Below are 16,521 nucleotides of genomic sequence, written 5' to 3'. Positions count from 1 at the left end.
ACAGATATCCTCTCCTGATCACTCACACACAGAGCAAGCACACACACACACATGTAGAAAGGCGGTAAAGAATTCCATGAGCTATTCTTTGCATGTTTTCCCTACTTGTTTCATACAAAGAAGCATACTGGAGCGGGGCAGTCACAGAAGTTTTCAGGGGGTGGACTCAGGATAGCTAGTTTGCTATTGAGAGAGATATGAGGGTAGCCCAGTGTTAAACCTGGGATTGGTACTTGCCAGATACTTGTGACAATGGGAAGTTTCAAATTTTATTAAAATTTGATATTCCACTTATCAAGCTTCTAAGCGATATACATAAATATAAAATTGGGGATACATGGATTTTGAGGAGGAGGATAGATAGCTCATTTGTTTGAGCCAGTGTGGCTATTTTGAATGTTAGAGAGGAGGACATGGCACAATTCTTGGGATAACCACATAGGGGAAATAATGTATATACTCGAATATAAACTGAGATTTTTGGACCAAAAAATTGGCCCAAAAATGGGGGTCTTGGTTTATATTTGGGTCAGTGCTGACCCCCCCCCCCCCCCAAACTGTTGCAGACCACTTCCAGGCCTGCTGTGAGACCTGGTGGTCCAGCGGTGGCTGGGACAGAAGGGATTCCTCCCACCTCCTGTCCAAGGCTATTCTAATAATTTTTTTTACCTGCCTCTCTCATGTACCTTTAGTATCCTTGGTGGTCCAGCAGTGAATCATGGCAGGAGCAACCTTCCTTCATTCCTGCCTGTGCAGAGCCGCTAGCTGATTGGCTGCCATGAGTTCTCATGACAAATTTCTGAGGAATATGGGATGGACCGAGGGTTCCTAGTTAAGGAGAGCAAGAGGAAAGCCAAAATCAATATGGAGTTTGTGATACTACATCATGAATGAAATTGGACAGATTAGATGAATATTAATGTCCTTATTTGCCATCATATTGTTTCTGTGATTGCTTTTGTAACCCATTGTCTCTTGGCCAGGTTCCCTGTGATGGCTTCAGTGACGTTGAGACTCTCAGGTGCTCGGGACGTTTCTTTGAAGATGAGCTGATGTCAATCCTGAATATGGATGGAAGGTGAGTTAGACAACGGGCTTGATATATATCACTCAAGCTCTGGGGCCAGTGAAAATGCGGTTATAAAGTAACAGCTTCATAGTTATAATTTAAATGTATAGAGCACTTGTTAGCAAATCTCAGTCTTCTTTAGAGTTATAAGAATATCAATTTCATATCCTTTCTAGAAATGGCGATATTAAATGGATCAGATATAGAAACCTCGACAAACCGAAGAGTTGTCAATCTTTATAGTGAAGATGGCACTCTATAGGTTTCTCTTTTGGTCTAACCCATTCTACTCCATAGAGGTCCTTTTGTTGCTGATGTCATCTTATTCTCCATATATATAGAGCGCGTTGTTCACGCCGGGCACCTTAGCGTTTCATTGAATAGACACCATTGTCGACTTTACCACAAACACCAGTACTGCTTTCATTAAATTTGTGAAGCAGCCTTCATTGTGAACTTTTGGAGCGTTTTGTTCATAGACACCATTTTTGTACACATGAAAAGTATGAATCTGTTTCGTCCTCTGAAGAAGGATCGAAACGGAGCTCTGTTGGACTGTCACTATGATTCCTCTTTGATTCAAATAAGTTTTGCTTTTTATTTTTCTTTGATTGTGATTTTTTGAAATGTTTGGTCACCTTATAATTTTTCAAGCAGGGCTGGCACATAGACTGTTTGTATATTATTGATGGAGTGGACCTATCTCAAAAAGAGTACTTAATATACATTTGGATACATTCAGTGGCATTTTGATGTTTGGTTTGCATTAAATCACAAGAGACATGATGTATAGAGCAGACTCATTTAGGCACGAGCTTCATCAGTGCCACATTTGAGATACCATCTTGAGTTTAACTGCTTTGGAACCTAGAGCAGTCCCCCAGCACTGAAGTCTGTCCAACCAATTTTATACCCTGAAGTTTTCATGCATGTGCCCACAGAGAGATTAGCCCACAGGGAACATTCCTTTAAGAATTCTTATAAATATATATTTTTTCTGCCTGCTTTTTTTTTTCTTTTGCATTGTTTCGTTTCCTGGCAGTTTATTGGGTTTTGTTTTGTTTTTTAATTTACGTCTTATTCTCCAGACATAATTCTTCTCTTTCTAACTTAGTCATCTGTATTTAGTTCTTTTTTTAACTGACACTTTATTAATACAATTGAGAAACACAGTAATACTACCTTTGTGACTGTGTGTCATGGGGTTGTAAGTGATGAGTAGTCCTGTTATTAAACAGGTTTTATTGAACAACAGGAAGTTTTAGGCTGGACAGAAAACTACCAAACTGAAATTGAATAAAAAGGATAACTAGAAATAAGTTGATTCCATTGTATGAGGTATTAAGGATGCAGAAAACTTGCAGGAGATAGTAAGTAAGATGTGAAGTTTTGCATGTTAGTGATAGTAAGTTTTGCATGTTCTGAACTGAGAAAAGCTGAAGATATTTGATCAAAACTTGGATAGTCTAAGTACAAGCTGCCTTCTGTTATGTCTTTTCCGGATTCCATATTCTAGGTGTTCAATCCCAACCCGCAATCTGGGAGTTGCAGAAATCCAACACTTTTCTGAGCACATGCTCCACCCCCTTAGACTGAGAGCTAGAGAACATATCCAGTTACAATTTCGTCAAGCAATCTGTGCAGAAGTCTTTTGCAGTGGCTCTGCTTCTTTTTCTTGTTTTTTTCATTTAGTTTGTTTTCACAGTGGCTTCAGTGCCTTGAGACCCCTTCCCATTGGTCCCCTGTCGGAGGAAAGGGCGCAGTCCTGCAGTGCCAGACTATCACAGAAAAAACTCTATGGATCTATAGAGCCAGCCTACTGTGTGCCACCCTTCATAAACTCAGGGTCCTTTCCCTTGGGAGTTTGTTTGCCTACTGACCTTGTCATGGGTTTTAAGCGCAGGCTGTATGCGACTGGAGTGAAATCCACCTGGGTTTCAAGTTGCAGGCTGCCTTTCCTGCCCCCGACTGCGTGGCGAGGATCCATACGAACATAAGAATTGCCGCTGTTGGGTCAGACCAGTGGGGTCATCGTGCCCAGCCGTCCGCTTACGCGGCAGCCCCCAGGTCAAAGACCAGTGCTCTAAATGAGTCCAGCCTCACCTGCGTACGTTCCAGTTTAGCAGGAACTTGTCCAACTTCATCTTAATCCCTGGAGGGTGTTTTCCCCTATAACAGACTCCGGAAGACCGTTCCAGTTTCTACCACTCTCTGGGTGAAGAAGAACTTCCTTATGTATGTACGGAATCTATCCCTTTTCAACTTTAGAGAGCGCCCTCTTGTTCTCTCTACCTTGGAGAGGGTGAACAATCTGTCTTTATCAAGTTTCAAGTTTATTAAAAAAAATTTTTAACCACTTAATCAAATTTCTAAGCGGTGTACAATATAAAATTTACATAAAAACAGATTCAATGCAACTAAAATTCAATGCAAAGAAATGCAGAGTAATGCATTTGGGGATTAATAATAGGAAGGAACCGTTTATGCTGGGAGGAGAGAAGCTGATATGCACGGACGGGGAGAGGGACCTTGGGGTGATAGTGTCCGAAGATCTAAAGGTAAAAAAACAGTGTGACAAGGCAGTGGCTGCTGCCAGAAGGATGCTGGGCTGTATAAAGAGAGGCTTAGTCAGTAGAAGGAAGAAGGTGTTGATGCCCCTGTACAGGTCATTGGTAAGGCCCCACTTGGAGTATTGTGTTCAATTTTGGAGACCGTATCTGGCGAAGGACGTAAGAAGACTTGAGGCGGTCCAGAGGAGGGCGACGAAAATGATAGGAGGCTTGCGCCAGAAGACGTATGAGGAGAGACTGGAAGCCCTGAATATGTATACCCTAGAGCAGGGGTCTCAAAGTCCCTCCTTGAGGGCCGCAATCCAGTCGGGTTTTCAGGATTTCCCCAACGAATATGCATGAGATCTATATGCATGCACTGCTTTCAATACATATTCGTTGGGGAAATCCTGAAAACCCGACTGGATTGCGGCCCTCAAGGAGGGACTTTGAGATCCCTGCCCTAGAGGAAAAGAGAGACAGGGGAGATATGATTCAGACGTTCAAATACTTGAAGGGTATTAACGTAGAACAAAATCTTTTTCAGAGAAAGGAAAATGATAAAACCAGAGGACATAATTTGAGGCTCAGGGGTGGTAGATTCAAAGGCAATGTTAGGAAATTCTACTTTACGGAGAGGGTGATGGATGCCTGGAATGCGCTCCCGAGAGAGGTGGTGGAGAGTAAAACTGTGACTGAGTTCAAAGAAGCGTGGGATGAACACAAAGGATCTAGAATCAGAAAATAATATTAAATATTGAACTAAGGCCAGTATTGGGCAGACTTGCATGGTCTGTGTCTGTATATGGCCGTTTGGTGGAGGATGGGCAGGGGAGGGCTTCAATGGCTGGGAGGGTGTAGATGGGTGTAGATGGGTCTTAACAGAGATTTCGGCAGTTGGAATCCAAGCACAGTACTGGGTAAAGCTAAGAAGAAAAAATTAAAAAATTTAAATTGAATCAGATTGGGCAGACTGGATGGACCATTCGGGTCTTTATCTGCCGTCATCTACTATGTTACTATGTAGATTAAAAATCAGGGGTACTAGATAAAACCAAAACATCTTAATAAAACACATAATAAGACAAATGGACTTACTTCAAACAATAGGAAAGAAAGGGAAGAACTACAATTGTAAAAGAGAAAGCGAAACGAAAAAGGAAAATACAATAGGTTAGGGTAAAAAGCGGTAAAATTTGTTTGTTTGGGGGTTTTTTGTCCTTAAGAGGACAGTTATTGTCCAAAGGCATTCTGGAACAAAAATGTTTTTAATTTGGATTTGAATTGTTTTATTTCAGATTCACTGCGCAAGTCTGCTTAGTCTATTCCCTTCAGTATTTTGAATGTTTTAATCATGTCCCCTCTCAGTCTCCTCTTTTCAAGGGAGAAGATGTCCAGTTTCCAATCTCTCATTGTACGGCAACTCCTTCAGCCCCTTAACCATTTTAGTCGCTCTTCTCTGGACCCTTTCGAGTAGTACCGTGTCCTTCTTCATGTATGGCGACCAGTGCTGGACGCAGTACTCCAGGTGAGGGCACACCATGTCCCGGTACCGCGACATGATAACCTTCTCCAATCTTTTCTTGATCCCCTTCTTTATCATTCCTAGCATTCTGTTTGCCCTTTTCGCCGCCGCCACACATTGCGCAGACGGCTTCATCGACTTGTCGATCAGAACTCCCAAGTCTCTTTCCTGGGAGGTGACTCCCAAGTACTACCCTGGACATCCTGTATTCGTGCATGAGATTTTTGTTACCAACATGCATCACTTTACACTTATCCACGTTGAACCTCATTTGCCATGTCGATGCCCATTTCTCGAGCTTGATTATGTCACGTTGCAGATCTTCGCAATCCCCCTGTGTCTTCATTACTCTGAAGATTTCTCTTACTGCCGATGTTGCTGGGGATTTCCTTACCACTGCTGCCGGCTTGCCTGCTTTAATGGCTGGGTCAGTTTAGGCTTCCCAGCTGCTACAGGCCACGGAGGAGTCGTTTTTGGCAGGATTTTCTCCGTTTTAGGCGGGAAGCACTTCCATTTTGTATGCAGCTTCAGGTGATCTTCCCCCTGTATTGGAGAGACAGGCAGGTTTTTGTTGGGTCCTCTTCTTTGGCAGTGAGTCCCATTGGGCCGCCAAGGGGTTTTTCCACTGATTATGTTTTTGCCTTGTGTGAGGTTTATTTTCAAGCGGCCGGGGGTCCTGTGTCCGCCCTGGGGATCTCGGGGGGAGGGGGGTGTCCCTTTGCGCCTTCTTCGGTTCGGCCCCCCTCAATTCCAGTCTCATTCCCATCTACTACTCTCTCGTCCAAGCGACCGCAGGTCTCTTGGTGTATGAGGAGCAGTTTTCTTTGGATGAGGACAGATGCCGATAGCGGTGGTTTTGCGGTGCCATCTTCCGGTGAGGATGCATCCGTGGTGTGCAATTTTTCAGCGGGGCGAGCTCTAGGACCTGATTCTTCAGGTCTCTTCGGTGTTTCGTTTTGGGCAAGATGTGAAGGGATCCTCTGCTTAGGGGGATCCGCTCTGCATCCCGCTCTTTTCCTATGCATCAGGATATTCGGGATATTGTTCTGGTGCAGTGGAAAATGCCAGAGGTGCCTTTTTGTTTTACGCACTCCATGGCTCTTCTGTATCCCATTCCAGAAGCTTAAATGGGAGCTACACACATGCATTAGAGGCTGAACAAATTTTAGTTTCAGTTGCAGTGCTGAAACTGGCCCAGAATCCTTTTTTGCCTGGTTTCGGTTTTGGCACAAAGACTATGGCCTTGATTTAAGTTTGCTAACTCACAAAAATATTGTGAGACTAACCATGTGTTCAAAAAACAGCCTAAAGTTCAAAAAGCTATAAACGCACAAAATATATGCAATGATATTTTGCCTATCACAGAGGAAAAGAGGAAATAAGAGGTTACCACCACATTTGTGAAAATAGATCAATAAAATGAACACAATAAAAGAAAAAACAATTAATAAATAATTAAAATATTAGGTGCAGAGAAAAATGCATAAAAATATAAACAAAAGAGCAAAGTTTTTTATGACCAAGAGCCAGCAGGGTGTTTTCCTCTGTGATAGGCAAAATATCATTGCATATATTTTGTGTGTTTGTAGTTTTTTATCCTTTGATTTCAGTTTGGCCCTAACTAACCTTGTTTTTTTCAGTGGAACTGAAAATTACATTACATTACATTACATTACGGATTTCTATTCCACCTATACCTTGCAGTTCAAGGCGGATTACAAAAGATTTGACTGGACATTTCCAGTGATGATCACATTACAAAGGATTTTACTGGACATTTTCCAGTGAGGATACAATTTTTTATTTTTTTTCTTGGGGATCTTATGGGTTGGATAGAAAACTGACAGTGCCTAGCTGTGTGATTTTAGCAAATGGAATACAGTTAGAGTAGGCAAGATTACAATCTTTTTATGGTCTGTTTACTTGAAGGGTGATTAGGTGTGATATTTGGGGGAGGATTATCTGGTGGTAGATGAGTTCAGTCGAGGTAGGTGAATTATCTGGAGGTAGGTGAACTTAGCTGGAGGTAGGTGAAGTGGTTTAAGGTTTTTGGATGAATTTTTTAAAAAGCAGGGTTTTGATTTCTTTACGGAATGTTTTGAAGTCGTCCGATGTTGTCAGCAGGTTGGAGATGGAATGGTTGAGTTTTGCTGCTTGTGTTGCCAGAAGGTTGTCAAACATTTTCTTGCGTTGTGTGCCTTTGAGTGGAGGGAAGGCAAAAGGATTTGGGGTTCTTCTTTGTCTTGTGGTGGAGATCTGGTTTAAGCGGTTGTTTAGGTAGGATGGGGAAGAGCCTTGTACTGCTTTGAATAATAGGCAGTGGAATTTGAATTGAATTCGTGCTTGTATGGGTAGCCAGTGGGAGTCTAAGAAGGCGGTTGTTATGTGATCATATTTTCTAAGTGAGTAGATCAGTCTGAGGGCGGTGTTTTGTATGGTCTGGAGTTGCTTTATCATAATGGCTGGACAAGGAAGATATAGGGAGTTGCAATAGTCCAGCAGACCTAAGACTAGGGATTGTACGACTAGTCTGAATTGTGTTTGGTTGAAGAATTTTCAGATTTTGCGTAGGTTTCTCATGATTAGGAAAGCTTTCTGGGTCGTCTTGTTGATTTGGGACTGCAAACATCTGTCTATGGTGACTCCTAGTAGTTTTAGTTCGGGTTGTATTGGGTATTTGGTATTTTTGATTATCAGTTCTGTGATGGTAGGAGATTTGGCTTTTTCGAGCAGGAGGAATTTTGTTTTTTCTGAGTTTAGTTTTAGTTTATGATCCATCATCCATTTTTCTACTGTATCTAGGGTTGTTTCCAGCTTTGCGGTGGTGGTGGGCTCTGAAGGGTCGAAGGGGAGGAGTATGGTGATGTCATCTGCGTAGCTAAAGGATGTGACATTTAGGTTATCTAAGGTGGCTCCTAGGGAGGAGATAAAGAGGTTGAAGAGTGTAGGTGAGAGAGGTGATCCTTGTGGAACTCCGCAGGGATTTGCCCATGGCTCTGATTTGATGTCATTGTATTTTACCCTATAGGTTCTTGATTTGAGGAACCCTTGAAACCAATTGTAAACTTTGCCAGAGATCCCTATGGCGTCGAGTATCTGTAGTAATATGGTGTGGTCAACTAGGTCAAATGCAGCAGAGAGGTCAAGTTGTATTAGTATCATCTTTTTTCCTTTACTGATGTGTTGCCGGGCTGTATCTAGAAGAGAGACAAGTAGTGTTTCTGTACTATGGTTGGTTCGAAATCCTGATTGTGAGGGGTGGAGTAGGTTATGTTTTTCCAGGTAGTTTGTGAGGTATTGTGTGACTAGGCCTTCTATTATTTTGACGTATATTGGAATTGAAGCGATAGGTCTGTAGTTGGAGGGGCTATCTATTGGGCCTTTGTGATCTTTCATGATTGGGGTGATTAAGATCTCTCCTAGGTCCTGTGGGAATTGGCCTTCTGTTAGTGTGGTTTGAATCCATAACATAAAGTTGGTTTTGAATGTGGTGGAGGCGTTTGATAACAGGTAGGTGGGGCAATTATTTAGTTCGCTGGAGGCATGGCTGTATTTGTTGTAGAGTCGGTTCATATCCGACCAAAGTAGGATTGGGAAGTTGGACCAGCTTCTGTCTGCTACGATGGCTTCGCCTGTTATTGGGTTTGTTGTTATCTTTTCGAGATGGGTGGGTGTATCGATGAATGCGGTTCTGATATTAGTGATTTTGTTTTTGAAATGGTCTGCTAGTTGGATGGCTGTCAGTGGGTGGATACCTTGAGTGGCAAGATAAGGTTTAGTATCAGTGAGGTTCTTTACTAGGTTGAATAGCTTTTTTGTGTCTGGGATTTTTGTGCCTATCATTTTGGAGTAGTAGGCTTTCCGTTTTTCCTTGAGTTTGGTTTTATATTGGTTAATTTGATTTCTCCATGCTGTTTTAGTGTGTTTTAAGCTCTTATTTTTTTTCCAGTCTCTCTCTAGTTGTCTGCAGAGCTTTTTTGATTGGAGGAGTTCGGAGTCGAACCATTTATCAGAAGGTCTACATATTTTAAATTTTAATTTTTCTGGGGCTAGTTCATTCAGGATGGTTTCGCTTATGGTTCGCCATTGGGATATGAATTCGTTGGGGGCTGTGTTGGTGATGGAGTGGTCTGCTTTGTCCCAGAATGTGGGGGGTTCGATTTTTTGGCGTGTTTTGAAGGAGGTTTTTTTTGGCGGTTGTTTGTTGATGCTTTGAGGCCAGTTGATGTTAAATGTGTGCTTTGTCCTGTATATGTCCCTCTCCCTCTCCCCTCCTCTCTAAATAGGAGTTGACTTCCCCTTCCTCTTCCTGTAGTGACCCTTTTCAGGCCTGTCTTCCGATCCCTGTTATTCTAGGGTTGTAGTTAGGCAGGAATGATCCCTAGTCACTCTTGTGCATGCTGGCTCTGCTCTCAAAATGGCTGCCATTACCTCTAAGAACATAAGAATAGCCTTACTGGGTCAAACCAATGGTCTTTCAAGCTCTGACAGTCCCCCAGTGGGCCTTATGATTCACATTCACCCAGCCAGTGTAAGTTTTTAGTTTTAGTTTCTGCTGAAACCAGGCAATAACTTTCAGCTGCAGTTTCAGTTTTGGTTGAATGTGGTTAGATAGTTTCTGGCCAAAACTGAAAAAAAAGTAGTTTTGGTTGGCCTGAAGTATGCAGCTGCACCGAAGCTTGTAGGTGCCACTTATCCCAGCATTTTCACATTATAGAATTGACCTTTTGATCCAGGGGAGCAGATAGATGACAGCTATGTCCTTTTCATTGTTGGTGAATAATAGAGAATAACCTCCTTACTTTCAAGGTCTGTCTTCGTACATCACCTTCAGATCTGCAAGCATGTGCAAGTAGCACCTCTTCTAAACTGATGTTTATAAAGTGTTGTTGGCTAGGCTGGGAGACTTGAACAGTGGGGCCAAAAGAATGACCAGAATGGGCTTCCTCTCCCAATATGACTGGGCAAAAGAGTCCATTCTGTGAATTCAAATCAACAGACATGGGAAAAAGTCTTGCACTAATCAAATTCATGTTTATTAATGCCTTTCATGTCTGGGGAGAGCCATACACGTTATCAAATGTTCTGATTTTTTATACCTAATCTGATATCATTGTAATAATTACCATACTTTAGAATACAATGACACAGTTGATCACATGACTTCCTTCCCAGGAATACATCACGTCACTTTACATTTAAATCCTAAATTTGCCAATGTTAAGCCCAATTTTTAAACCCAGCAGGTGGCAGTGTTTCACTTTTATTATCCTTATGACTTCTTTATAAACTTTTCTAATTAGCTTTTGTGTTTTAATCTGTGAGGACCAGAATTCTTTTTAAGGCCTGCATCCTGTTCTTCTGCTACCCTAAAATGGGATCTTCCTGATTGTTCTTAACCTAAGCTTTCCCTTTGTTTTAACTTTGTACATATCAGCATGTTTTTTCCTTCCCTAACTCTGGGCTATTTTCTTTCTTTCTGAGAACTGCAGCTTACAAAACTTTATTATTTTTATTCAGTTTGATTCTATTATAGCCAATTTAAAATAACCTTTTGTAGACAGTTCCACATTTCACCTCATTTACCCCAAAGTTAATCTCCTTCTGTCACCTTGCATGCTTTTATTTCCAGTTTTAATGATTAATTGCAGCTGGGCATGCCCATAGGCCCTGATTCTGTATAGGACGCCCGGGAGAGGTGTCCTATTCAGAATCGGGCCTACACTAAACCCCGATTCTGTAACCGGCGTCCATGTTACAGACGCTGGTTAGAGAATCGGGTTAGATTAGACACGGCCCGCTACACTTATCGCGGCAAGGGATCTCTCTGCCGCTATAAATATAGCGGGCCACGGCCCCCTGTCCGATTGCAGGCAGGAGGATGCCCAAAATCTCATGCCGAAAGATGCTCCCTCCCCGACACTACCGACTGCCCCCCCCCCCGACACTACCGACCGCCCCCCCCCCCCCGACATTACCGATCTCCCTCCCACCCCAACACTACCGATCTGGCAGGAGGATGCCCAACCCTCCTGCCAGAAGATGCCCCCCCCCCCCAACACTACCGATCGCTGGCAGGAGGGTGCCCAAACCCTTCTGCCAGAAGATGCCCCCCCCCCCCGACAATATCGATCACTGGCAGGAGGGTGCCCAATCCCTCCTGCCCGAAGACGCACCCTCCCCCCCCCCGCGCTAACAGCCCCCAAACCTCCACCCCACCAAACTAACCTTTCTTTTTGGCCAGACGGGTCTTGCCCGTCCAGCCGGCAGGCCCACCTCGTCGAAATGAGGCGGGCCCACCCCTTCCCGGCCCATCCCGCCGAAGCCTAAGGCCTGATTGGCCCAGGCTCTAGGCGCCTGGGCCAATCAAGCCTTAGACTTAATGGGGATCGGACCCGCTATGCCTAAGGCTTGATTGGTCCAGGCTTCTAGAGCCTGGGCCAATCAGGCCTTAGGCTTCGGCGGGAAGGGGCGGGCCCGCCTCATTTCAACGAAGCGGGCCTGCCGGCTGGACGGGCAAGACCCGTCTGGCCAAAAGGAAAGGTTAGTTTGGTGGGGTGGAGGTTTGGGGGCTGTTAGCGCAGGGGGGGAGGGTGCGTCTTCGGACAGGAGGGTTTGGGCACCCTCCTGCCAGATCGGTAGTGTCGGGGTGGGAGGGAGATCGGTAATGTCGGGGGGGAAGGCGGTCGGTAGTGTCGGGAGGGGGGGCATCTTCTGGCAGGAGGGTTTGGGCACCCTCCTGCCAGCGATCGGACAGGCGGCCGCGGCCTATACTTATAGCGGCAGAGAGATCCCTTGCCGCAATAAGTATAGCGGCCACGTCTACTCACAATGTAGACCAGCATTTTGTTGGCTTACATTGTAAGCGTCTCTTCCTCTACTAGGGAGACGCGTAGGGCCGCCTAGGTTCGCCTAAGGCCCGCCTAAGGCTCTTAGGCGAGCTTAGGCGTCTTGCGAGCCTCCCTAGGCTCCCGGAGGCGCCTTCAATATAGGCGGCCTGTCTGGGGAGCATTTTTTTAAAAACTGTGCATCCCGATTGGCTGATTAGACAGCTGTAGGACGCCTACAGCTGCCTAAAATCCGGACGCACTTTGTAGAATCAGGGCCATAGTGTCTACATATATTCAATAATGTAAATCAGACTTTTTAATATATATAATCTTTCTCAGTTGGTTTCATTTGTCTGTTTAAAATGTCATTTTTCAGGAAGGGTTTGACCTTGAAGTATTACGCAAAGAAAATTCTGTATTTCATCCGTCAGCAAAACATTTTGAGGAGTCTGAAAAAGTTTCTTGAGCAGCCTGTGGAACAGCAGTCATTTCTGGAAGGTGAATGAGAGTCCTGAGAGATATACAGTATGCCACCTGCAAAGCTTAGTTCCCTCAAAACCTGTATATTAGGGTTTGAGAGAGCTAAACTGCACTGTGCTGGCTAGTTGCATCTTCTTTATGAGATTCTCTGAAATGTGCCATTAATGAATTTAGACTGGGGGGGGATCTGGAGAAAATGTATAAGAATGGTATTTATTTGCATATTCCTGTATGTTCTGCACTGTGCGAGGAAATTATTTGACATTGGTCCCTTCCCCAAATATAAGAACATAAGCAGTGTCTCCGCTGGCTCAGACCTGAGGTCCATTGTGCCCAGCAGTCCGCTCATGCAGCAGCCCAACAGGGTCCAGGACCTGTACAGTAATCCTCTATCTATACCCCTCTATCCTTTCTTGAACCCCAATACTGTACTCTGTCCTATCACGTCCTCTGGAAGCGCATTCCAGGTGTCCATCACCTGCTGGGTGAAGAAGAACTTCCTAGCATTGGTTTTGAATCTCCCCTTTCAACTTTTCTGAATGCCCTCTCGTTCTTGTAGTTTTCGAAAGTTTGAAGAATCTATCCCTCTCTGCCCTTCATGATCTAGTAAGTCTCTATTATATCCCCTCTAATTCTTCTCTTCTCCAGGGAAAAGAGCCCCAGTTTCTCCAGTCTCTCAGTGTATGAAAGGTTTTCCATACCTTTTATCAAATGTGTCGCTCTCCTCTGAACCCTCTCGAGTATCGCCATATTCTTTTTAAGGTACGGCAACCAATATTGGACGCAGTACTCCAGATGCGGATGCACCATCACCCGATACAACGGTCAGCATTTTCTTAAACACTGACTATTATCAGCTGAATTAGACCTGACCATTTAGTGCCGGCCTGTATTCAGGTGCTGACACCTACCCCTGGATTCTATAAACAGTGCGCAAAATATGAACTATCCTGAGATGCACACACAACTAATTAACGAAGTCATTAATATTAAAATGATAGTAAAATGGGCTTGTCAATATTTAAAGGCGCACTCCAGGATGCACTATCATTGCTGGGTGATTCCCTATCCTCGTTGTGCCACATTTTCGGGCAAAATTTTCCGACAGGATCTGATCTCTCATAGCCTTAGTTTCCAGTCAGTGCCTGAGCGCTGATTGGCATAGACACAGGAAAGTAAGGCTTGAAAAGCTCAGACTCCCCAACCCCATCCCACACACACACAAATTAAAAAGTCCCCGTCCCCCCAACAACCCACTGACACCCCTGTCAGGAGGGATGCCCAATCCCACCGCTGGTGATCCCCAACAACCCCGACACCCCCAGCAGGAGGGATGCCCACTCCTACCACCAACACCCCCCATACTTTTCTGACGAAGGCCAGCTGGAGAGATGCCTACTCCCTCTAGTCGGGAGGCCTGACTCTACAAAATAGCAGACCCTCTCCTTCCTGGTGCATCCTACACCGTAACCTCTCACACAGATTAAGGAGAACCCAGAGCCTATTCACTCACCCCCCTCTCAAAGGAACACGACGAAAGAAACTATATGACAGCCTTTTAGCGACACAGGCAGCAAAGATCGATACTACCATCACCAATCTACTGACCAAATCAATAGACATTAAAGCATTCCGAAAAGAAATCAAAACTCATCTCTTCAAAAAACACTTCCCATCATCATAACCTCACAAAAGTATTAGAAAATACTCTCATGACTACCCAAACACCACCACCAGCAACACCCGAATCCGGACAGTATTATCTCTACTCGTCTAAACAACAGAATCCGGACAATATTATCTCTATTCGCCTAAACAACCTATCATTATCTACTATCTACTACCAATTTATCCTGGAAAAGTCCAGACTAATAATTGTAACTGGATACCTTCTTGATTATATGTACTGCAATGCTACTGGAAATGTCCAGTCTTCTAACTTGTAATCCGCTTAGAACCGCAAGGCACAAGCGGAATAGAAATCACTAATGTAATGTAATGTAATGTAATCCTGGGATGCACCGGTGAAGGGCCTAAGACTCTGGCCCAGGCACCTAAGGCCCCTCCCACAGGGGGAAGGCCCACCATTTTGAAGAGGCGGACTTGCTGGACAGAGGGAGTAGGCATCCCACCAGCTGGCCCTTATTGGAGAGGTATATGGGGATGTCGGTGGGTGGGGGGACATTGGAGGGAAGGCTTGTGGGCCGACAGCGTGCAATTGCTGCATGCGCCTGGCCCATCCCTTCCCTTCCTGTAGTTGCGGCACTAGCAGGGCTGTAATTAAATGTAGCGGGTGAGCGGCAGCGGTCAGCCCGCGTACCCCTTGGGATACGCATACCACGCATTGAAAAACCCTGTTTTAGATCATGTTAATTTTATTATGAGTGTTATTGCTGTACTCTGTTTAGAACTTGCTGTGATAATGCGAAACATAAATTTGCTTAAAATAAAGGGATGGGAGAGAATAGAATTGTTTAGATTGAATTATAAGTATAGTTTCCATTCTGTTTTATAGGTGCTGTTTTAATTGACCAATATTGCAATCCCCTGTCTGACATATGTCTAGAGAGTGTCCAGACACAGATTGGAGACATCTTGGATAAAGTTAAAAAAGTTCTACAGGTGAAAAACTGCAGGCATCCCAGTTTGTCTTCGAAAGCAGGTATGGAAGCCAATCGGCACCTGTCCTTGCAGCATGCTCTTTCCTAAAAGCAGGATACTTTCAGCAGAGCACACTGACAATGTGAATGGACTGAATATCATGTTTGTTTATTTATTAAAAAATTTATAAACCACCTACAACTATGCAGTTTCCATAGCACATACATAAAATTTTGTTTCCCTACAATTATCACCTATAACATGGACATGTCTAAACAACATCATTAATCGTCCCTGTTATAAACGAGGATAGAGCGCAAGTTCAATCAATTCAGAAATACAAACAAGCTTTAAATCCTACATTGCTGTCAAAGTTCTAAAATGTGATTATTAACTATGATGTATTTATTTCATATTATGTCATTATTGTTCACAACACTATCCAAGGTCAATATACACATACCAATGCTAGGACACAATGAAGGATTACGTCACAGAGTGGAAATAGATGATTGTTTCATGCTCCAATGCACAGATTTATGGTTCAACAATTTTTATTGAAAACTGCTCCATGAGACCAACAAATACAAAAGCAAGGCAATAAGTAGAAAACAATGCCAGGTCAATACATTGACTAATTGAATTCTAGAAATACAGACAGGATATCAAATAGGGCCCTTGCTAAGAATGACAAAGATACCCAAGGATGCAGTAGCATTAGTTTATGACAAAAATCCCAAGCCCACCTCTCTACATACCCAACAAACAATCCCCAACAATAATCATCTCCAAAGCACCAACCCCCACCCACCCCACAACCCCCTGCCCAAGATATAAAAACCTAAAGTTGTGGATGGAAAAGAATAGCCAAACCAACAGTGGATGTCTCTAGAGTCGATTAAGCGTCTAGCTGTGAAGTTTATGTGAAAAGGAGTTTAAGTAGGGGTCCCATATACCTAAAAAATTATTCTTTGTTTTCCAATGTACAGATTTAAATTAAGATTATAGAGGCTGAGCTTTGAGACTCCATGGTAGCGCTGTTATCCTAGGGCAAGCAAGCAGTATATTCTCACATGTGGGTGACGTCATCTGCAGAACCCGGTACAAACAATCGCTTTGAACTTTTTGAATGTCTTAAGATTGACTGTACCGCTCATGCACTGATACCTTTCTGCCCAACTTCGGCTCACGAGACCATCGGTTCTCTGTTTTCTGTGGAGCTCAGAAGCTGTGTTCTTTTGGAGTTCTCCAAAAGTACATCAAACTTTGGTTTTTTGTGCCTTCCCAATACTGGTTTTTTTTCATTATTTTTTATATCCCTTTCTTTTTTTTTTTTTTTTTTTAAATCTTTATTCATTTTCAATCTTACATCAAGTGTACAATCCATAAAACATTACAATTAAACACATCACTTGATAATCTTTCTAAATTGTCTTACAATACATAAAATTATCACCCTCCCCACCC

At 43.5% G+C, this 16,521-nt stretch overlaps 1 protein-coding gene across 4 annotated transcripts in view; it reads left to right on the top strand.

The window, feature by feature from the left end:
• FBXO21 (F-box protein 21) overlaps nt 1-16,521 on the top strand; it is a 124,440-nt gene that overhangs the window by 21,014 nt on the left and 86,905 nt on the right. For all 4 annotated transcript variants that reach the window (XR_004540314.1, XM_033954386.1, XM_033954384.1 and 1 more), the window contains 3 exons: nt 984-1,078; nt 12,350-12,471; nt 14,969-15,115. Coding sequence is in view for 3 of the 4 variants with exons in the window: in XM_033954386.1 (XP_033810277.1) it covers nt 984-1,078; nt 12,350-12,471; nt 14,969-15,115 (364 nt within the window). In the remaining variant the exon portion in view is untranslated. The remainder of the gene's footprint in view (nt 1-983; nt 1,079-12,349; nt 12,472-14,968; nt 15,116-16,521) is intronic.

This window comes from Geotrypetes seraphini, chromosome 8, assembly GCF_902459505.1.
Source record: "Geotrypetes seraphini chromosome 8, aGeoSer1.1, whole genome shotgun sequence".
Classification (NCBI taxonomy): Eukaryota; Metazoa; Chordata; class Amphibia; order Gymnophiona; family Dermophiidae; genus Geotrypetes; species Geotrypetes seraphini.
This window is presented reverse-complemented; position numbering and strand designations above follow the sequence as displayed.